The sequence below is a fragment of the Mesocricetus auratus genome, unplaced genomic scaffold (assembly GCF_017639785.1).
Source record: "Mesocricetus auratus isolate SY011 unplaced genomic scaffold, BCM_Maur_2.0 Super-Scaffold_100009, whole genome shotgun sequence".
Lineage (NCBI taxonomy): Eukaryota > Metazoa > Chordata > Mammalia > Rodentia > Cricetidae > Mesocricetus > Mesocricetus auratus.
In genome coordinates, this window is record NW_024429193.1 from 7,387,444 (window position 1) to 7,410,981 (window position 23,538).

Below are 23,538 nucleotides of genomic sequence, written 5' to 3' on the forward strand. Positions count from 1 at the left end.
AACAGATGCAACACATCTTTACATTGTTAAACAACTTCAGCATGAAAAAAAATGTAACACATCTTTACATAGTCCACAACAAGATGGGATTTATCAATAATCTAAACTCATATGGGACAATTTTGTTTTCCCAGATTCAAGGGGAAAATATGATGTCAGTTTCTTCTTTAGTTTTCTTTCTTTTTATCCCAGACTGTCCTTGAACTCATTATCCTTCTGAAGGTTAGGATTTGAGGTGTGTGCCAACTTGACTAATAGGGAATACAACTCTCACTCTAAGCCCTCCCATTTACCCCTTCTTGCTCTTTTTCAAATGTATGGCCTTATGTTTCATTAATTGCTGTTGTATGCAGACACACACACACACATGCACAGAGTTCTAGAAATAACTTATTCAGTTTGCATAGTGTTACTCATATGAGTGTCCAAGACTCCAGCCCCCTGGGTTATTGTTCACTGGAAACAAGGAAACCTCCAATAAACTCAAATATCTTCTATTTCTCCTCATAGCACTATTCTTTTAGTGAGATGAGAAATCTCATTTGCTTCAGCTTGACTGACATTTTTTTGAAACCCAGGTTTTCTGGGCATATTATTGGACACACAGATAATTATTATTCTCAGGTTGAATTCCTGTGTGTAAACTTGAGTTTTAGAAGGGGTCGTCAAAAATGCAGTTAATGAATTAGTTAGTTTCCTCATTGCTGTGACCAGATACCTGATAGTAGCATGTAAGAGAGGAAGGATTTTTGACTTACAGTTTTAGAGGGTATAGTTCATCTTGGTGGAGAAAGTATACCAGAGCTCTGTGGGAGACTGTGGCTGGAACTCCTCATGTTTTGGTGGATTAGAAAGCAAAAAGATCAGGTAGGTATCAGGGTTGATATGGACCACAAATGGTCACTTCTGTGTGCCCCAGACCCAGTGAGAAACTTTCTTTAGGTAGGCCCCAAATGCTAAAGGTTTAGCAAGCTCCCAGAATAGTACTGTCACCTGGTGCCAAGTGTTCAGATGCATCAGTCTGTTGGAGATTTCTGACACTGAACTAATAATACAATCATGTGTCCCTTTAGGTCAGGGGTCAGTAGACCCTGACCACAGGTGTTCAGAGATTGCATCTGGCACTTTCCAATTGCCAAAATTCTCGTATTATAACATAATGTTTTCTGCTGTTGTTGCTCTGTGTCTCTGACACAGCTTTCCAGGGATCATCCCATCTCTGTTGGGGTCAACTTAAAAGCTTTCCTTGTTGCTAGCATCCTCCGAGGGATGCTGAGGAAACCAAGAGCACACACTTTCAGAAGGTTGAGTGACTCGGCACAAGGCTCTCTCTACAGAGTATGAGAACATCTCCGATCGATCCCTCTGAGCAATTCATCATAGCTGATGCAGGAGGCCATTGCTGGATTGCTCGCTGTCAGCAGAACTTATAGTTTGTACTTCAGTTCAACCTCATGGAGACATCATGTCTTTAATTTCATTCCTGCTTCAGCATCCAACACTTTTCAGCTTCTCCCCTATAAAGAGACAAAACTATAACCCCAATGCTGTCTTCTCACGGCCACACAGGCTGTCCACAGAGAGAGCTTTCTTCTCCACGTGCTCAGTGGAGGAGACTCTGAAAGACAGAGCAGTATTTGAAGCGGGTAACCACTTTTTCCTTCTTCCTTCCTTGGCTCCGGGAACAACTCACTCTTCTTGCTGCTTCCCACAAGTTTTCTTAGTCCCGGTTCTTTCGGATAAATCTTTCGAATATTTATAACTTCTAAAGGAGGGAGGAAGGCACGAGGCTTGGCATAGAGCTGCACCTCCTGATAAATTCTCTTCACGTCATGCTTCTCTACGTGTGTGCTGACGATGCTCAGGTTACCATCCTTCCACAGTCTTTGACCTCACACACCAACCACTGATGTCTTCCCAATATTCTCATATCAGTGATAAATAGCCTCGCCACTCATCCCACGCCCAAGTAAGAGCCATCTTTTTCTCTACCCCCACTCCTACCCCAGCTAGCCCACTTCTATCCCACCAGCAAATTTTCTCAGTCTTCTCTTATGCTTGGAAGACATCTTGGATCTGTGCACTTTTCACTGATTTTGCCACTATAGACCCTCCAGCTGTTCCATCCGCCCCCTTCTCCTCTGACCTGTATAAGAAGTAAATCATTGCAGTCCATTGTCAGTGTGAGGTTCACTAAGCTCCCCAAGGAATTGTAGCTTATCAGGAGGCACTAGATCCCTGCCTGCCCTGGCCGGTCTCTGGCGACTGCTTACCTGGGTACTTTTCAGTTTACCTTGGGGTTGAACTATGTAACCGAGCTGACCTATCAGGGCAGGTGGGGAGGATCTTGAGCCTCACTGGGATGGAGGGTGGGGACTGTGTTAGATTAGCGGGGAAACCCTTCTTCCCAAAAGAACTCTGCCAAAGAGACATTCAGGGCATGGGGAAATGTACCTGAGAGCAGAAGAAGAAAAAGATAAGAAGAGGGCAAGAAAGACAACCCAGTGTTCTGCACCGAATTCTACCTTTGACGCTTCTCTAAGCTGACTCCTTGTCGCACCCACCTCAGCCAGCAAGGAAGATGCAACGCCCAGACTCTTCTTTAAGCAGTTTATTCAGGAACCTTAAACAATCTTCTTCTCCCAGGGAACACCAGGGAGCCCCAACCCACAGCTTAAAAGCCCTTGGGCAGCCAACCCCAGTATGCCACGTGGAACATGCAGATAGGTCCACGTACGTGGAAGCAAGCCTGATATCCAGCCTTAACCAAATACAGGTGTTGTTTTATCACAGAGAGCACCTGCTGTCGGGCTAGCAGAAGACAGAAGCCAGCACCATCTTAAGGGTATGGCACTCCAGCTCTCTACAACTCCTGACTTGGGGAGGTCAGAAAATGAACCGCTTTGCTTCTGCGACTCTGCGTCTCTGGCCGTCTTATTATAAGGTGAAGACAAGACCATCGTTTCTCATACCTGCTGTAAGGTACTCCCCCGTTCCTCCCTGTACTCTTCTTAGCATACTTCCCACAGTGTCCCACAGTGCTGACCGCCTTTGTTTCCCTCGGGATCTGATGGGAGCACTGCGACATTTTCCTGTGGCCAGCTGTTGGGCGAGGGTGCCTATGCTCGCTCATCTCACTGTTTATTTAGACAGGAGGCTGCTGGAACGGCCCATGGAGGCATGTGCACTGGCTTGGAATAAAATGATAGCGTGCAATAAGAGAAGTGGGTGACTGAGATGTGCTTTGGAGGCACAGTAGGTAGCAATTTTGCTGTGTATGCCCACGTGTAACCATTCACCTTTGAAAACAAACCTCAGCGCCACGTGGGGCTGTGCTTCCTAAATTTTCCTGATACCCTTTGCATCGGCATTGACGACCACAGACTCACGGGTGGGGATGAGAGACACAGAGGCTGCTCTGATAACCTGCCCCGCCCCCAATACAGTCCAGACAGGAAACCACTGAGGAGAACTCTGAAACATTGTGATAGTACAGCTCTTCAAGGTTGATAGCATCTGGCAGGGGTGGGGTTGGGGAAGGAATGGGTTTTCTTTGCGGGACTGGCCACTGGGAATTTGTCCACGCTCCAGTGAGTATATGTGGCCAACACAAACTGGACTTGGTATTCTTTTTTTTTCTTTCCATTTCTTTTGGGGAAGGAACAGGTGGGAGTGGGGGATGGGCGTGGGAAGACCGAGACGTGAATATGGTTAGGGTACATTATGTGAAACCCCCCAAATAGTCTGTAAAACATAGTATGGTGGGGAGAGGTAGCCCCATCACAACTGAAGTTGGTCCCCTGCCAGTATCACTGGGCAGGTCGAATTTCAGTTTCATTTCCTAAGCAGGAAGCTGCAAGCTGTGGAAAGGTTTCCATTTACTGCAGGGTTGTTTTCTGAGGCAGAAGCTGTCCTGGGCGCTAGCCTTTGTGCAGACTCTTCATATAGGTATGTATGGCAATGAGAGTGTTTAAAATTTTTGAAAGCAGTTATTTAAATGAACATTTTAGGTAGTGATTATCTTGCTGTGTATTTGCCCGGTGTTCACTAATGCCCTGTGTTCTGTGAGGAAACAAGAGTAAATGAGAGCTCTGTGTGCAGCTGTCTGGTTTTCAGTGTTTAATGAGGACTGTGTTGGCTTTCCCCCTAGACTGTGAAGTATGGCCATGAGAACTCGTTTGACGTGGTTGCAAGAAAAGTGCCTGCAGAATTATTTTGGAGGAAAACGGCTTTGTCTTCTTTATAAGGCGAGCGTGCAGAAGTTCTGTGAGCAGGATTTGTTAGGGAAATGTTGGAATCATGGTCCCACCATGGTTGTGCTGAACGGCGAAAACTGTGTTGTTGGCGCCTACCTGCGAGAGGGCTTCCAGAAAAGAGAGACTTATATCACTCTTTTTGCACTTCGAGAGACTGAAGTTTCAGAATGCTTAATAGGACCGCATTTGCCAGCTTTATTGTTCTATGATGCAGAGACTTCTGATTGTATTCCTGGTTTCCATATAGTGTTAAATGAGAAAAAGGTGACTATAAGTTCAGAGATCTGCAAAAAGCTCGGACTGCCTCCTCAACATTCCCCCATGTTTATTCAAGACTGTGAAACTTTTCGATGCGAAGGTATGTTTGCTCAGACGAGCCTGTAGAGTTCTCCCCTGCATGTTTAGTGGCTTCTAGATGACTTACTGCTGTGCAAAGGACACCTTTGATCGTGGCCTCTTCATTCTGGAGAGATGAGCCACACTGATACCTGGCCAGCAATTGGTAAAACCCAATCACGAAATGAGACCACTTAACGTCAGATTTATACTTTTGTTTTGGGTAATGAAATCTTGAAGCATCGTACTAACCACACCCCACACCCCACTTACCTGTAGTCACTTTTTTTCTGTGAGTTTTACTGTGTTACATTCTCATAATACTGTGATCACATAGATAAGACTTTCCTCGTCTTTAATTCAGAAGACACTCCCAATCCAGTTCCTGATCAGGCAAAGATGTCCACACTGCCAGCGAGTAGAGGGTGGAGCTCATCAGCAGACACTCCCCCCCAGCTCTTGCGTTTCCAAAAGAAGGCAATGTAAATTTTCTCCCCTTACTTTTTCCTGTGAAAAGACTACTTACATATTTGTCTCTAGTGAATTTGCTCACATTCATTTGACCAGATATACATTTAAGAATTTATGATCTCTATTATTTGTTGTTTTCCTTAGAGTTATTGGATGAGAGAATGACAAGAGACATTGCTGTGTAAGTCAATGTTTTTTTAAAGATCTTTATTACTTTATATTATGATAATGTATGTCAACAAAATTGTTAACACAAATTATTACAGCTAATATATGGACCACCAAAGAGTAACCAAAGCCCATGTCTATAGTCATCAAACAATTGATAGTAGTACCATTAAAAGAACAGTGAGTGGGAGGGGCTAATTTTAATGGTATATACTCAGGGGAAAATAATTTTGTTTACATTGTGTTTTAGATTTTTTTTGACTTTTCAAGACAGGGGTTCTCTGTGAGCAGCTCTGGCTGTCCTAGAATTCACTCTGTAGACCAGCCTTGTCTGGATCTCACAGAGATCCACTTGCCTCTGCCTCTCAAGTGCTGGGATTAAAGGCGTGTACCACCACCACCTGACTAGAGTTCCTATAGTAAATTTTTTCTTTAGAATATGCTAAGAGTATCTACTAATGAGTTTTGAGAACATGTTAGAAACCATCTACTTCTATAAACTTCAAATATATATAATATAATTACTTTTAAAGTTCATCATTATTAATCTTCACATTTGGCATGGTTGACATTTATTGCTGAATGTGCAAGTTATTGTAACATAAGTGAACCATTTATTTGCAAGTATTGTTTTTGTTTTTATTTCTTTTACAATATGACCTAAGTTACGGTAGTGTGTTAGCTATGCTTCAGTTGTTACTACATAATACTATAAAGCAACTCAAGGAAGAAAAGGTTTTACTTCAGCTTCCAGTTCTGGAGGGATAGAGACCACCACGGGAAGGAAGGCATGGCAGCAGTCACAAAATAATGTGGTACCAGGACCAGGAAGCTGGTTGACAACAGTTTCATCCACATACAGGAAACACAGGGAGAAAGAACAGGAAGTAGGTGAGGTTATAAGCCCTTAAAGCTTTCGTTCATCAATGTACTTCCTCCAGCAAGGCTCCAACTTCTCAGGATCCTATAAGACAGTGTTCTGAAACATAAGCTTACAAGGGACATTCTCAATCAAACCACCCTATGCAGCAGTCTCGTGTGTACAGGGAAGAAGGCAGGCTGCTAATTATAAATAAAATGAGGAAGAAAAGTGAATTCTTAGGAGACTACAGTGAGGTTGCGTGAGCTGACCAGCTAATTCTTAAAATGTGTCTGAGTTTCAATAGGATACAGAATAATTTATTGCAAGCACTGAGAACATATACGCCGTATGGAGACCTGGTTCCCCAAGCACGGATTCTGCTGCTGGGTCCCACAGGAGCTGGAAAGTCTAGTTTTGTCAACTCAGTCAAGTCCGTTTTCAGAGGCAGCATCACACACCAGGCCTTGGTGGGCTGTGACATAGATGGAGTCTCTGACAAGGTAAATGTATTTTAGGCTACCCAGGCTTCTTTGGTTCAAGTTGATTGTATTGGAAACCATGTTGACAGTCAGTTTATTTATGTTTACATTAAATTTAAATATATTATGTAAATTTTAAATATATTATGTGAATTTATATTAAAAAAGAAATGTCATTTTCAAGTTGTTGTTCTTAACTTCTCAGTATAGGACGTATCCCATCACATACAGGGATGATGGTCATCCCCTGCCGTTTGTTCTGTGTGATTCAATGGGCCTGAATCAGAAAGCCGGTTTGCATGTAGACGACATCGACTCCATCTTAAAAGGCCACACTCCTGACAGATACCAGGTAAGCGTTTACCGATGCTTAAAATTCACGGATTGATTTGCCCACCATCCGCTTCGTACACTGTCCTAAGACCATTGCTTCAGCATGTTAAAGGGCGCTTGTTCAAATGCCTTTGTTCCTTTGTGATAGACATTTCACAAAGAATTATATATATATATATATATATATATATATATATATATAGAGAGAGAGAGAGAGAGAGAGAGAGAGAGAGAGAGAGAGAGAGTATTTTTCTGTTACTTCCAACCGTAACAACAGCCATCAACTGTCTGGACTGCTTTCTGGGAAACAGACACCCATCTGTATGAAGTATATAAATACCCACCTTTTGCTAGCAGAGTATCGGAAGGCAGAAGCTTGGGAATGAAAGAGCTTTCCTGGGGCTACTCACTTTCTATTTTTGAGGATCTTAGCATGGCTGCTGTCATAGTCAGGGTTAGCACCGCTGTGGTGAGACACCATGACCAGAAGTAAGCCGGGGAGGAAAGGGTTTATTTAGTTTATGCTTCCACATCACGGTTCCTTCTTAAAGGAAGTCAGGATAGGAGCTCAAACAGGCAGGATTTCGGAGACGGGAGCTGATGCAGAGGCCATGAAAGAGCGCTGTTTCCTGGCTTGCTCAACATGGCTTGCTCGGCCTGCTTTCTTATAAACCCCAGGACCAGTTGTTCAGGGATGGCACCACCCACAATGGCCTGGCCCTGCCCCATAATCATAAATTATGAAAATGTGCTACAGCTGGATCCTAGGGTGGCCTTTTCTCAGTTGGGCCTCCCTCCTGTCTGATGACTCTAGCTTGTGTCAAGTTGACACAAAACCAGCCAGTACAGGCATTACAGGACTGAACATTTGTTTCCCTCATGGTTTCATATGCTGGAGTCCCAGACGTCTGTGTGACGGCTTTGGTAGGTGGAAGCTTTGGGAAGTAGTTATGCTTTGAGGGTGGAGCCCTTAAGTCGTAGAATTATTGTCCTCCGAAACCACGCGGCAGTGGATCCCTTTTTGCCACTTGATGGTACTGATTAAAAATAGATGTCTGGGGAAACCCAATAGACATAAACCTTTCTGGCACCTTGATTGTCTTGTCCAGCCTTAATACTAGGGGAGGTACCTAGATTTTACTGCAAGTCCAGTATAGCATGTTTGGTTGATTATCCATGGAAGGCCTGACCTTTTCTGAAAGAAGCAAAGAAAGAATGGATAAGAGGTGAGGGTGGGGAGACAGGGAGGAGAGGAGGGAGAGGGAACTGCAGTCCGGATGTAAATAATAATAATATCACTTTTAAAAAGTGATCTGTTTCTGCCAATGAGCAATGTTAGATTAACATGAAGACGTCCCTTGTCTGAGATTTCACATTTATGCTCTTCTCTTTATTTATATCTACAATTAGAAAAACATCATTTCTAGGGCTGGCTGGTTTTTATTTTATTAAAATAGCATTGCTGTAGTACACTGATAGAAAATTTAAAGCTGACTTGAAAATATAAGAAATGGGCTCTTGGCTGTCTTCTGAGTATTTGTCATTAATAATAAGTTACTATTTTACTATCATTGTGAACTCAATGTAAACTGAATATATGTGATGCATTTTGATACACTGTATTTTTTTCCATTTCCAAATACTGGGACCAGTAGTGACCTGAACAAGTTAAACTACAGGTCCTTCGGCAGAAACACAAGTCTTTTCTGTGTTTTTTGCTCTGTGGGGGAACTGGATACCCTGCCAGGGCTTCTGTGTTTCTTGTCATACAATTGGAAATCAGTTGCTTCTTCACAAAGCCCTGGCTTGCAGCGTTAGAAAAGTTGTTGCTACTTTGTTGGGTGTTTTTTTTCTGGCACATATTTTTCTGGTAAGATAACTTATAAATTCATATATATTTATTCAAATTAAAGACTAGAGAATTTTTATTTAATCTTTTCTAATTATGTTTTTGTTGACTTTCTCATCAATTGAGAGTTCTTGTTCTTGAGGACAGTAGAGTGCACAGAATATTGTATCACAGCTAATTTTTTCATGCCACGTGGTAGCTTCAGAACAGATTCCATTATTAATGTAAGTTATCTAGTCATATCTAATATTTAGTAAAATGAGAATCAAAACTGGATAACATAGATCACTTCTAGCAGATTATTTGCTTTTCCAGGTATTTTGGTTTTTTTTCTTTTTTAAAATTTAAATTAGAGACAAGCTTGTTTCACATGTCAATCCCAGTTCTCTCTTTCTCCCCTTCTCTCCTGCTCCCCACCAACCCAATCCCATTCTCTTTCTTCTCCCCAGGGAGGATGAGGCCTTTTATGGGAGATCATCAAAGTCTGTCACATCATTTGGAGCAGAGCCTAGACCCTCCCCCATGTGTCTAGGCTGAGAGAGCATCCCTCTATGTGGAAAGAGCTCCCAAAGTCCATTAGTGAACTAGGGATAAATATTGATCCACTAACAGAGACCCCATACATTAACCAGACCTCCAAACTGACATCCTCGTTCAGGGGGTCTGAAACAGTCCTATTCTGGTTTCCCAGCTATCAGTCTGGAGTCCATGAGCGCCCCCTTGTTCAAGTCAGATGTTTCTGTGGGTTGCTCCAGTCTGGTTTTACCACTTTGCTCATATCTCCACCCTCTCTGCAACTAGATTCAAGGAGTTCAGCTCAGTGCTTAGCTGTGGGTGTTTGCTTCTGCTTCCATCAGCTACTGGATGAAGGCTCTAGGATGGCATAAAAAGTAGTCATCAATCTGAGAAGGGCTTTAAGGTAGCCTCTCTACTATTGCTTAGATTGTTAGTTGGGGGTCAACCTTGTAGGTCTCTGGACATTTCCCTAGTGACAGATTTCTCTTTAAACCTATAATGGCTCCCTCTATTATGGTATCTCTTTTCTTGCTCTCCTCTATTCTTCTCCTGACTCAGTCTTCCTACTCCCTTATGTCTTCCTATCCCCTCCTCTTCTTCCCTTCTCTTTCTCCTAACTCCTCTCCCCTCCCCCATGCTCGCAATTAGCTCAGGAGATCTTGTCCCTTTCCCCATCTCCAGAGGACCATGTATGTCCCTTTTAAGGTCCTCCTTGTTTCCTATCTTCTCTGGCGGTATTGATTGTAGGCTGGTACTCCTTTTCTCTATGTCTAAAATCCATATATGACTGAGTACACATCATGTTTGTCTTTTTGTGACTAGGTTACCTCATTAAGGATGGTTTGTTCTAGTTCCATCCATTTGCCTGCAAATTTCAAGATTCCATTTTTTTCCTGCTGAGTAGTACTCCATTGTGCAAATGTACCACATTTTCTCTATCCATTCTTCAGTTGAGGGGCACTGTGACAATTGTAAAGGGCTATCTTTCTCCAATTTCTTTCTCAGCCCATTAATCTTCAGTATATAGTAGGGCTACTGATTTTTTTCAGTTAATCTTGTATCCTTCCACTTTACTGAAGGTATTTATCAGGTGTAAGAGTTCCCTGGTCTAGTTTTTCAGGTCGTTTATGCAAACCATCTTATCATCTGCAAATAGTGAAAGTTTGCCTTTTTCTTTTCCAATTTGTATCCCTTCATCTCCTTTTGTTGTCTTATTGCTCTAGCTAGAACTTCAAGTACAATATTGAAGAGATATGGAGACAGTGGCCAGCCTTGTCTTGATTTTAGAGGAATTACATTGTGTTTCTTTCCAATTAGTTTGATGTTGACTGTTGGTTTTCTTTATATAGCTTTTGTTATGTTTAGGTATGTTCCTGTTATTCCTGATATCTCTGAGACCTTTATCATGAAGAGGTGCTGGATTTTGTCAAAGGCTTTTTCAGCATCTAGTGAGATGACCATGTGATTTTTCTTTCTCAATTTGTTTATATGGAAGATTACATTCATGGATTTTCATATGTTGAACCATCCCTGCACCCCTGGGATGAACCTACTTGATCATGGTTGATGATTTTTCTGATGTGTTCTTGGATTTGATTTGACAGTATTTTATTGGGTATTTTTTGCATTAATGTTCATTAGGGATATTGGTCTGAAGTTGTCTTTCTGAGTTGTGTCTTTTTGTGACTTGGGTACCAAGGTTATTGAAGCCTCATGAAAAGAGTTTGGCAATGTACCTTTTGCTTCTATTGTGTGGAACAATTTGAGGATTTTTAGTATTATCTCTTCTTTAAATTTCTGGTAGAATTCTGCATTGAAGTCATCTGTTCCTGGGGTTTTTTGGTTGGGAGGCTTTTGATGACTTCTACTGGTAAGTTTGGATAAAGGTTTGTGTATTTTGTTGATTTTCTCAAAGAATCAACTCTTTGTTACATTTATTCTTTGCATTGGTTTCCTAGTTTCTACTTTATTGATTTCAGCCCTCAATTTGATTATTTCCTGGTGTCTACTCCTCCAGGGTGAGTTTGCTTCTTTTTGTTCTAGAGCTTTCAGCTGTGCTGTTAATTCTCTAGTATGACTGTTCTCCAGTTTCTTCATGTGGGTACTTTCCTCTTATCACTGCTTTCAAAGTGTCCCATAAGTTTGGGTATGTTGTGTCTTCATTCTCATTGAATTCTAGGAAGTCTTTAATTTCTTTTTTTATATTTCTTCCTTGAACCAGAAATGGTGCAATTGCACATTATTCAATTTCCATGAGTTTGTAGGTTTTTTTTGCAATTTGTGTTGTTCTTGAATTCTAACTTTAAAACATGGTGGTCTTCCAGCATGGGACTGATCAAGACCCCCTGAATCTGGGTGTCAGTGAGGAGGCCTAGGTAATCTATTGAGCCTTGGGCAGCAGATCAGTACCCATCCCAAGTATACACACGGACTTTGGACTCCCATAGAACAATGTGAGGTGCACTCTCACCCTGAACTCTTGGGGAAGGGTCTAGGCCCTGCCCTATATGAAATGACAGACTATGGACACCCCCATGGAGGGCCTCACCCTCCCTGGGGGAACGAGGGGATAACGGGGGGGGATGGGGGAGGGCACGGGAGGAGGGGAGGGAAAGGGAGAGGGACCTGGAACTGACTTGTGAGGCAACCTTGTTTCTTATCTAAATTTTAAAAAAAAAGAATAAAAAAAAAGAATAAAAAAAACATGGTGGTCTTATAAGATACAGGGGGTTATTCCAATGTTTTTTTTTATCTGTTGAGGTTTGCTTTATTGCCAAGTATGTGATCGATTTTAGAGAAAATTCCATGTGGCACTGGGAAGAAGGTATATTCTTTTGTGTTTAGATGTAATGTTCTATAGATGTCAGTTAAACCCAATTGGGCCATGTCTTCTGTTAGTTCCTTTGTTTTTTTTTTTGTTAAGTTTCTGTTTGGTGGTGTTGAAGTCTACCACTATAGGTGTGTGAGGTTTTATGTGTGATATGAATTTTAGTAATGTTTCTCTTATGAATGTTGATGCCCTTGTACTTGGGGAATAGATGTTCAGAATTGAGACTTCATCTTAATTGATGTCTCCTGTGATGAATATGAAATGATCTCCTTCTTTTCTTTTGATTGATTTCAGTTTAAAGTCTATTTTGATAGATATTAGGATAGCTACATCCACTTGTTTCTTGAGTCCATTTGATTGGAAAATCTTTTCCCAACCCTTAACTCTGAGGTAATGTTTGTTTTTGAAGCTGTGTTTCTTGTATGCAGCAGAAGGATGGATTCTGTCTTCATATACATTTTGTTAGCCTGTGTCTTTTTGTAGGTGAGTTAAGACCATTAATGTTGAAGGATATTAATGACCATTGGTTGTTCATTGTTGTTTGTTTTGGGTTTGGTGCTGGTGGTGGAATTGTGTGTCGATTTCCACCCCCCCCTTTTTGACTGTTGCAAAGTGGGATTATCTATTGCCAATATTTTTCTGGTTGTAGTTACTTTCCTTGGGTTGGAGTTTTCCCTCTAGAACTTTCTGTAGGGATGGATTAATAAATATGTATTGTTTAAATCTGGTTTTGTTATGGAATATCTTGTTTTATCCATTTATAGTGATTGAAAGCTTTGCTGGGTATAGTAGTCTGAGCTGGCATCCATGGTCTCTTATTGTTGGTAGAATATCTATCCAGGGCTTTCTGGCTTTCAGGGTTTCCATGGAGAAGTTAGGTATAATTTTGATAGGTTTGTTTTATATGTTGCATGGTCTTTTTCCTTAGCTGCTCTTAATATTCTTTCTTTATTCTGTATGTTTGGGGTTTTGATTATTATGTGGCAAGGGCACTATTTGTTGTTCTGTCGGCTTCTTTTACTTTCATTGGCATATCTTTCTTTAAGTTGGGAAAGTTTTCTTCTATGATATTGTTGAATATGTTTTCTGCACCTTTGAGTTGGTTTTCTTCACCTTCTACTATACCTATTATTCTCAAGTTTGGTCTTTTGATGGTATCCCATATTTCTTGGATATTTTATATTAGGGATTTGTTCTACTTAAGATTTTGTTTGGCCAATGAATTTATTTCTCCTTGTGTATCTTTAATGCCTGAGATTATCTCTTCCATCTCTTGTGTTCTGTTGGTTATGTTTGCATCTGTAGTTCCAGATCATTCATCCAACTTTTCTATTTCCAGAATTCCCTCAGTTTGTGTTTCCTCTATTGTCTCTATTTCAATTTTCATGTCTTGAACTGTTTGAATTGTTTCCTTTATCTGATTGGGTTTTTTTTTGTGGCTTTCCTTGCTTTGTTTAAGAGATTTGTTGATTGCTTATATTTTTTGGGTTTGCTTCTTCTTTCACTTCCTTAAGAGATTTTTCCCATATCCTCTCTGAGGGCCTCTATCATTTTCATGAAGTTGTTTTTAAGGTCATTCTCCTGTGTTTCATCTGCATTGGGATGTTCAGGTCCTGCTGGTATACAGTCCCTAGATTTTGGTGGTGTCATATTGGTTTTTCTGTTGTTGAATGTGTTTTCATAAAGCCTTCTTCCCATCCCTTCTCCCAGAGGGTGCAGGATGAGGCTCTTCTTCTCCTGTTGGGTGTAGACCCAAGATTCCCTTCTGGTGGGTACAAGCAGGTCCAATAGTCTGATGGCTCTCCTCTTCCTGTGGATGGAGGTGGGACTAGTACTGTGGCCTTGGCAGACTCTGTGTGGGCTGAACTTCTGGGATGGGTTCCCCAGTGCACTATCTCCAGGCCTCAGGCAGCTCTGGGCAGAGCACTAGAAGGCAAGCCTATGCTTACCTTGTCCCTTGGGAAGAGAATGGGTTTAGGATTCTGGCAGTATCTGGGTAGGCTGGACCACAGGGATGGGATCTCCAGTACGCAGATTCTTACAGTATGTTGAGCATGCAACCAGGTATCATTATGGGGCATACAAGTTGTACTGTTTTACAGTCAGTCAGAAATAGTTTGACTCTAGTTATCCTAACTAAATACAATGTTTAATTTGATTTATGAATATGTTTTAACATTTGATTTTGTTTCATTTTATAACTTACTATCTATATATCTAAAGTTAAATTTCTAGAATAAAATATTTAAAGAATTGATCTTCTTTCTCTGTTTATTAACACAAATCTCTTTGATTTTCCTATAAGAAATCATAGTAATTTATGACTTGTTTCCTTTTTGCAGTATCAAAGAAAATACTTACATATTTGTGTTTTCTTCATTTTTAGAGCAGTGGTAGTATCCTATGGCTTTGTGGTATATCACGTTTTTGTTGCCTAGAATCAAGACAATGTGCAGATCCCATTTTATCTTTGTGCCACTATCTCTGTGAGACAGACACTGGCAGAGAAATGGTTAGTTCAAGAATATGGAATCATCCCACCATCATGAAGCATTGTCCTTCTTCATTCACTGTGTGATGACTCCAACTTTATTCTGAGTGCTCTGAACTATGTCTTCACCCACATGGTTTCTTTTCTCTAGAGCACCTCCTGTTACAGTCTTATTCATTTTCTTGAGAAGAGCTCTCTTTTATTACAGTCCAAGAGTATGCATTCCTTCATCACAGACTCATTATCAGGCTGTGTAAAAGAGCCGCTAGACACTCATGCAATTGCCACCTTCTCCATCTATGGTTAGCCTCTAAATATCAGAGATCTGTGCATTTTCTTCAAATGCATAGGACTGGAATATAGTTTATGAGCCAGCACCCTCAGTCTTAATGATTCCAACTTCCCTTTTGAATGCTCTGACTTCTGCCTTCTTATCTACTTTACAGTTCAATTCCATGAAACCAATCACACCAAATCATCCAAACTACATTCATGACTCACTGCTGAAGGACACAATTCATTGTGTGGTGTTTGTGTTTGATGTCAGTTCTATTGAACATCTCTCTTATGGACTGGTGGCAAAGATAAAAAGAATTCGAAGGGCACTGATAAAAAGTGGTGAGTGTCATTTCACTTTGCTAACGAAAGTAGCTGACTAGACTTTACAACAGAAACTTGGGGGGGGAGGGAGTGAGTGAGATTACAGTGATTACAAATGTGAGTCTTTCTGGCTTATCAGCATGGTTACAACCAGTTGAGATCTCAACAGCTGTATGACTACGCACATGCAACTTAAAACTCATTTTCCCTCAACATCTTAAAATTGCTAAAATGATAGGGACTCCCTCTGATTATTTTGTTTGTAAACGTTACACAAGCTGAAGAGTAGCAAACCACACCGCATATCACCTTCATATTTTGTCACGTAGTTTTCAACCAAGTGTGGTTGGACATTTGTTTTCAATTTAAATAAAAATTAATTTGGAAAAGAAATGGGTTAATAATTAAGAGAGAGCTAGCCAACAAGAAGCCTGAGCTGTTGACCAAACATTTTATGATTATTATAAGCCTCAGTGTGTTTATTTGGGACGAAAGGGTTGCAGGACCAGGCAGGACAGAAACTTCTTTGTACATGCATCTTTCCTTCTGGACCTTAAAGGATTAGAAAATAGAAAGAAAAATTCTAGCAAGAAAAAGAGCAGCATATAAAATGCCAGGTAAACAGAGGCAGCAGAAAGTCAGAGAGTGAACACAAGCTGGTGGTTCTGGATCCCAACTCTGCCTTTCCTGCTCTTGTCTATTGGAGTGGGAAAGAGCTCATCACACATTTGACTGAGAAGCAAGGAATGACTGACTTACTTGCTCACCAAAATCAAAAGGTTTTAAAATCTTGTCCAGGGACCTGTTTATCAAAGCCATGAAGTAGGAGTAGCTTATTCATGAGGTCATGGTGATTTCTCTCTCGTGGAGTGTCTTCCCCCATCTCCTCTGTTATTTTCTCTAGTCTCCATTAAGACAACACATTTAGGACTGAATATCAATTGGCAATAATATGGTGTGAATTTTAGTTAGTCCTTCTAAGTGGTCACGTGTGAAGATCTTAGCTTGGAACAAAGGGGACATCCCCTGCAGAAGAAATTCCAGTGTGTTGTGTTGTGTGCATGCATGCATGCGTGTGTGTGTGTGTGTGTGTGTGTGTGTGTGTGTGTGTGATAGGCAGAGGGGGCACTGGAGGTAGAGAAATCCCTAAATCTAAAGTTGTCCAATGGCTTGCCTGCAGCAAAACTTGTAATTTACTAATTTAGAAATGCTGTTGATATCAGAAAGGATAAAATTCTATGTGTTCCTTTGACACAGGCATTCTGCATGTGGTTTTGCTTACGCACGTGGATAGCCTGGACCTGATTACAAAAGGAGACCTTATAGACATATGCAGCTGTGAGCCTGTGAAGCTCAAGGTAAAGAGTGAACATTTATGAGGAATGTGTTTGATATACATAATATTTAACCTATGAAGAATAATAGAAAACTACTAAGCTGAAGAAGTAAAATAATTACTAGAATAGTTAGGTTGAATATCCATGCAACTTATCTTTCTGTTGAACTTTATGTTTATTTATATTTTCTACAATTTAATTTAATGCAGCAAATATTTGTTGATTCTTTTATGATCAAACAAATATTATAGCCTCTAATCTTATGATAAAGACGATTACTGTGCTAAAAAAGATTATAATTTTGTAGGCAGAAGTGAGAGCATAGGGAAGCGGAAGAAGAGAAAGCAGACAGGTATATGACATGACTACATACGACAAACATCATGCATGAAAATGGTGAGGATAATATGTCTTGGTGATTTGAAGGAGAAAAATATTTCAAATATCTCACGGGGTTTATTTCACTGCAAAATTGACACTGGGAGATAGAGTTTAAGCATTTTCATAAGAGAAGAGACAAAAACAGGAAAAGAATTTAAGCAGGGACATATAAACCAATGTATTAGAGGGCAAAAATGTAGAGTGTTTGAGATGCATGGAGCTCTCAATGTAATGAGGGGCTAGATACTTGAAGTGGACAGAAATGCAGAAGCCACAGTGGTAATGACACTTCATTTTATGATTTTATGTCTTAGGGAGTCGTAAACTTTAGAAAGTCTCCATGTATTTCACGTTAAGATCTCTGTAAATTAACATAGCTAAAGAATAGATCAAAGGCAAAAACATACAGATATGAGAGCTGTGAGCACAAGAGATAGATTTTTTTCTTCAATTATGATTGCTATCCTGGGAGATAGGCACAGTTAACACTGCGGTATAGATGAGGAGAAAAATGAACCAGAAGCAAGCCTTTGCCAATGTTTGTTAATAGTGCTAAGAAATGACAGAGCTATATTGACAGCCTAGGTGGTCTAAGTTCAGGATGACTTACTCTAAGCAAGAATTAAGTGCTAAACAAGTCTAATAAAAATTGACTTATCCTGTACACGCCTTATAAAAGGAAACTGGAATTTGTGGACAATAGCTCATGTATATTAAAATGATGATAATATAGTTTAACAAAACCCACAATACTAAAATCAAAACAAAAAGCCAAAACAAAACAAACCTCCCACAAACAAAAACAAAACAAACAAAAAACCCCACGAAGTTCTTTTTTGTGTTGGCCAACTGTTCCTGGGTGTAGAGCCCACCCTGAGGCTAATATATTCAGTGACACTCCAACAGATTCTCCTTTTGTCAGTGGGTACAATTACCACAGTGTTAAGAGAAGCTTTTTCCTTGCTAGCCGCTTTGGTTTATCCCCTGCCAGCTGCCTGGGCTCTGCTGCATTGTAGTCCCCAAATAAACACACAAGATGCTGTATTAATCTGTAAAGAGAAGCTTTTTCTTTGAGAGGAGCCTTCCCGCCAGCCTGGTTCTAGAGCCGCATCAGTCCCAAATAAACACACAGGAGGCTATATTAATTATGAAGCTGTTGGCCTTGCTTGTCTCTTACTGGCTAGCTCTGCTTTAAGTAATTACCCCATAATTGTTAATCTAAGTATGTCTCTTACTGGAGAACAGTTCCGGGCTCCTACCTCATGGTGTTACATATTGACTCTCTCGTGTTTCTCCTTCCCAGAGTCCTCCTGGACTCCTAGTCCCTCCTATCTAGATTCCCTATTGGCCAGACAGTGCTTTATTGGCATAAGACTTCCCCAACACCACATATTTTCAGTTTAGGGGTGGGAGCCTGTGTTCATTCCACCCCTCAGGTTTGAACCTTTGTAAGGTTTATGCGTTCTGTCACACTCTGCGTGTGTGTGTGTGTGTGTGTGTGTGTGTGTGTGTGTGTGTGTGTGTGTGGTCCTGTTGTATCTGGAAGACACAGTGGTATTGTAGTCATATATACTTTTGCCTCCTTATTCTTGCAACCGTTCTGCCTCGTCTTCTGTATGCATCCACAGCCTTGGCAGGGCGGGTCTGTGGTGTGGAGGGGGAGAGTCTAGTGACGATATTCCATTTAGTGCTGAGTGCTCCAAAGTCTTTCACTCTCTGTTCATTGTATATTTTGATTCACTGTGTTAATTCTCGTCTACTGTAAGAAAACTTCTCTGGTGTGGATTGAATAAGGCATTGATCCATGTGTCTAGCACAATGCCATTATGAGTTACTTTTTTTTGCTTTGCTCCTTTGGTGCAATAATAATATTAGGTTTTCTCCTAGGTCCCTGACCTATCTGGTCTCAGGTTCTTGGTCCCTTCAGTAGTGCCAAGGATGATTTTCTTCTCATGGAGTGTGCCTTAAATCCAGTCTAAAGGTGGATGGTTATTCCAGTAACATGTGCAAAACTATTGCACCAGTCTGACTTTCAGGAAGGTCACTGTTGTACTCACAGGGAGAGTAGATGGGAGACATAGATAGTTATCTCTCTCCTCCAGTAGGATGCAAATCACCATCTAGTACCATGAATGCTAGGCTATAGGGGTGAAGCTTTTAGTTAGACACTGGCTCAGTTTCTCTTTGTTCTAAGATATATACAGGTATCTTAAGCAGTAAGGCATGACTATCAAGTTGTAGACAGAGACTAGTAACTTGGCAACAGCTTATGATGTTCCTTAGCAGAGTAGTGGTGGGCGGCAATCCATGGGACTCTTTTTGGCAATGACTCAAAAAGATGTAACCCATCTCTGGCACGGGAGGTTTTACTTAGCATAAGATGTCTAGTTGGGGCATTGTTCCCACTATTATTTGATGACTCCATCCATATAGGAATATAGGAGTACAGGAATCTTACACCTTAGAAGGTTTCATTATTGTGTTTCCATTTGCCTTCGGTGTTAATTGTCCTTCCTCGTATTTCCTCCTTTACTCATTTCTCCCATCCTCTTCCCTATTTAATTTTCCTATTCTAGTTTTCCCTTTATCCCTCCATAACACTATATTAGATTTTCCATTCCTTGGGAAATTTCTCCCTTTACCCCTCCCCCCACCAAGTACCTTATCTCCATAGTTATTCAGATTGCAGCACACATAACAAAACCTTAAAGGTAACACACACAAGAGAAAACATACAGCATTAGTCTTTTGGGGTCTAGATTGCATTAGTAATTTTTTCCCTAGTTCCACCTATGAATTTCATAATCTAATTTTCTTGACAACTGAATAATATTCCATTGTGTAAATGTACCACATTTTTTATTATCCATTAGTCAGTTGATGGACACCTGGTCTGTTTCCAATTTCTGACTTTTATGAACAGAGTACAATAGACATGGATGAGAAGTATCTCTGCAGCAGGAGTCCTTTGGGTATGTATGCTTAAAAGTGGTATAGCTGGATCTTGAGGTAGGACCATTCCCAGCTTCCTAAGGAACCACCACACCAGTTTCCATGGTGGTTGCACCAGCTTGTCACCCCCTGGCCCCCAGCACCAACTAGAAAGTTTTCCTCTTCTGCATGTCCTCGCCGGTTTGAGCTGTCACTTGTTTTATTGATTTGGGCCATTATGACTGTGGTAAGATGAGGTTCCGAAGTAGTCTTGACTTGCATTTCTGTAATGACTAAAGATGCTTAATATTTCTGCAAGCCTTTCCTAGTCTTTTGTTTTACATCTTTGAGAACTCTTGGCTTCATTCTATACCCCATCTTTTTAATTGGGCTGCTTAGTTTTTTTATGAGCATATTATTTTGTTCTTAATATGTCTTAGATAATAACACTCCATCAGATGTATAATTGTCAAAGATAGTTTTATATTCTGTAAGTTGCTGGTTTGCCATACAGAAGCTTTTCAGTTTCATGAGGTCCATTTATTAGCCGTTGGTCTTAGCGCCTGCGCTAATGGTGCTCTATTCAGAGAGTCTTCTCCTGTGCAAATGAATTCAAGGCTAAGCCCCACTTTCTCTTCTATTAGGGTTAGTATATCTGGTCTTAAATCGATTTGTGAAACTCCATTTGGAGTTGAGTTTTTTTGCAGGGTGGTAAATATAGATCTATATTTTTTTCTTCTACATGTAGCCACCCAGTTGGAGCAGCACCATGTGTTGAAGGTGCTTTCTTTTTTTCCCAGGGTGTATTTCTATGTTCTTTGTCAATAACTGTGTGTCTATAGATGTGTGATCTTATGTTTGGGTCTTTGCTTTGACTCCATAGATCCACATGCCTGTTTTATGCCAATACCATGATGACTTTATTACTGTAGCTCAGTGATGCAATTTCAAATTTGGGATGGTGCTACCCCCACCAGTCTCTCAGTCCTCTTGATGTTCAGGCTTGTTTTTGTGATTGTGTTTTCCTTGTGTGAGTGTGTGTGTGTGTGTGTGTGTGTGTGTATTTCCATATGAAGTCAGAGATGTTTTCTAACTTTCTGTGAGTAATTATGTTGGAATTTTGATGGGGATTGCATAGAATCTGTAGTTTGGTTTTGGTAGGATGGCCATTTCCACAATGTTAGTCCTAATGATCCATGAGCATGACACTTGTTTTTAACTCATGTCTGCTGTATCAATACATTTTAAATAAAAAAATAATGGTGATATTGGAACTTGATGGGGAGTTTAGTTGCTCAAGAATGTACTGCAGAGGATTTTTCTTGTTTTTTTAATATAGGAAAATGATTATAAAGCTCTTGCTTTTTACTGCTTCTCTGATAATTTACATTGGAATTAGACTTTTTACTACTTCAAGACACCTGAGAGGTTGTGTGTATGCATCTCTGTGTGAGTGTGTATGTGTGCTCATTCTTATATGTATATAATCACATATATGTATGGAAGTCATGATTCAATTAGGTGTCTTCTTAACTGATCTCCACTTTACTTTTTGAGATTAAGTCTCTCGCTGCACTTATAGCACATTTGTTTGACAGGACTGGTAGACTAGCAAGCCCCTGGCCTCCTCCTGTTTCTTCCTTAGTACTGACATTTATTTTAAATGTGTTCTCGTTGATCTCATTTTTACAGAGCTCTGGGTTTAAAATTTTGTATTTCAGCTAGAAGCAGTCCATAGAGACTTTGGTTTCGCCTTTTCTGACATCTTGGTGGTTAGTAATTATGTCTCGGAATGGTATCTGGACCCCGTGAAGGATGTGCTCATCCTCTTGGCACTGAAACAGATCCTGTATACTGTCAATGATTTCTTAGAAGACTTGCCTTTGAACAAACAGGTAAACTGGTGATCTCAGAGCATGAAGACATCATCAACTTGGCTAATTTTTATTTGAGTTTGTTGCTTAATTGGTAGGTCTGTCTCTGAGCTATTGGCATATGAGTAGCTCTGACCTTTAACCTTTAGCCTGCATATTCCCTTCCTGCCTTCCTCCTCCGTTTTAGAGAATCACCATAACTTCATTCTTGTTTTAAAAAGAAAATTACAAAATGATGTATCCCTTTCACTGACCAAAAATAATGTGCTCACCTCTGTCCTCTTCTTTGACGCTGGGCTGCTTTGCTTGAGACCTAGAACTGGATTGGATCAACACTGTCTCTCATCAGATGTGATTTTATAGGATCTGTCCCTTCCTCAGGACCAAATGTATCTGGTCCTATACATACACACACACACACACACACACATACACACACACACACACACACACACACACACACACACACACACAACTTGCCTAAAGATCTAGCAACCAAAAAGGGGGACACTATTGTCTTTTGAGACTGGCCTAATTTGCTCAGTACAACATCTTTCATTGCATCCATTTTTCCTGGGAATAATAAAACATTTTTTTGTAGTTGAAAGAAATCCCACTGTGTGTAAACCTTACATTTTCTCGTTTTCTATATTCATTCCTCATTGTTGGACACCTTGTTGGCTTCCATCGTTAGATATTTTAAATAATGCCATATACAAGTGGGAAAGTATTTTTGTGATATTTTCAGCTTGGGCTATTGATTCTCTCAACCTCATTTATTTCTGCATCATTTAGTGTGGTTCCTCCTAGGTAAGTATTTATCATTTGTGATTATAGACTCATCTTGTCCTTCAGTGTGTTCTGTTATTAATATGTGGCTGGAATATGCTTCACTGCTACCATTAGAGATCAAATGAGAGTTTTGCTTTATTTTATTCAAATCTCATTTCATCCCATTGGAGTACTATATCATCTTCGTTGACTGCTAATTCTGAAAGAGCTGGCAACGTCTCATACTGCTTGCTGTCTGGCTCAGTCACCTGGGCTTCTCCATTTCTCTTTCTTGTGGTATGCAGGCTCCTAGCCAGGATGAGCATAGTTTGCTAGCAACCTTGTGGTTGCTTCTCACTGTGTACCCACTAAGAACATTTTGTTTCTTTTTTCTTAGGTATCAGAAGAGAAATATTCCAATGTGTGCAGAAAAAAGAGAAAATAAGAGGATTCATCATTTGGTAACAATTAACTCATCAGCAGAACAATGAGAAAGAAGGAGCTGAAACTAGAATGCACATGTATAGAATAATAGTCCTTTGATAAACAGAGAGTAAGATAAAAGTGATCAGTTATGAAAATCAACCATAGTTCCTGTTGTATCTATATTCTGTAACTATGAAAAATAAGACTGGTTTGTTGTTATAAAACCCAAATCTAACTCAAGTATGTGTCATTCATTTTCAAATTCTACTATTGTGACTATGGGTTACAAGTGATAAAACTCAACCTGGACAACATTGGTGAAGAGATGACTGTAACAGAAAAAAATCATTAAAATGATTCTTAATGGTATTCTGTTCTACTTATAGATTGTTTCCTAGCCCAGTCATCATGAGAAAGGCTTCCACAGGCTGCTGATGGGAACAGATTCAGAGACCCACAGTCAACACTAGGTGGACAAAGCCCAAATTAGAGATCTCTGCTGGGTCCTTCCTCTTGGAGCTTGGGGAACCCTGCAGAAGAGGGGCTGGAAAATTGTAGATGCCAGAGGGGTTGAGGACACCAGGAGAACATGGAAGCCCATCTCAGGGGGGTTTACAGAGACAGAAC

At 40.4% G+C, this 23,538-nt stretch overlaps 1 protein-coding gene across 2 annotated transcripts; it reads left to right on the forward strand.

The window, feature by feature from the left end:
- Positions 1–3,791: 3,791 nt before the first annotated feature.
- LOC101834051 (interferon-induced protein 44) lies at positions 3,792–23,280 on the forward strand. Of its 2 annotated transcripts, none has more exons than XR_002385728.2 (9): positions 3,792–3,948; positions 4,151–4,614; positions 5,208–5,244; positions 6,398–6,593; positions 6,778–6,924; positions 15,038–15,209; positions 16,449–16,549; positions 16,836–16,924; positions 21,562–21,700. XR_002385728.2 is itself a non-coding variant. In XM_013123197.3 (9 exons), the coding sequence occupies exons 2-9, from the start codon at positions 4,161–4,163 to the stop codon at positions 22,928–22,930; spliced, it is 1,329 nt and encodes a 442-aa protein (XP_012978651.1). In that variant the 5' UTR covers positions 3,793–3,948; positions 4,151–4,160; the 3' UTR covers positions 22,931–23,280. The 2 variants fall into 2 exon arrangements, 1 of the variants encoding a protein (XP_012978651.1); XM_013123197.3 differs by lacking the exon at positions 16,836–16,924 and adding an exon at positions 22,883–23,280 and having other exon boundaries at positions 3,793–3,948; positions 21,562–21,735.
- Positions 23,281–23,538: the final 258 nt, after the last annotated feature.

Coding starts and splice junctions, on each gene's coding strand:
- LOC101834051 (XM_013123197.3), top strand. CDS start 4,161: ATGGCCATGAGAACTCGTTTGACGTGGTTGCAAGAAAAGTGCCTGCAG. Junction 4,615..5,207: donor TGAAACTTTTCGATGCGAAG/GTATGTTTGCTC, acceptor TGTTTTCCTTAG/AGTTATTGGATGAGAGAATG. Junction 16,550..21,561: donor GTGAGCCTGTGAAGCTCAAG/GTAAAGAGTGAA, acceptor TTTGTATTTCAG/CTAGAAGCAGTCCATAGAGA.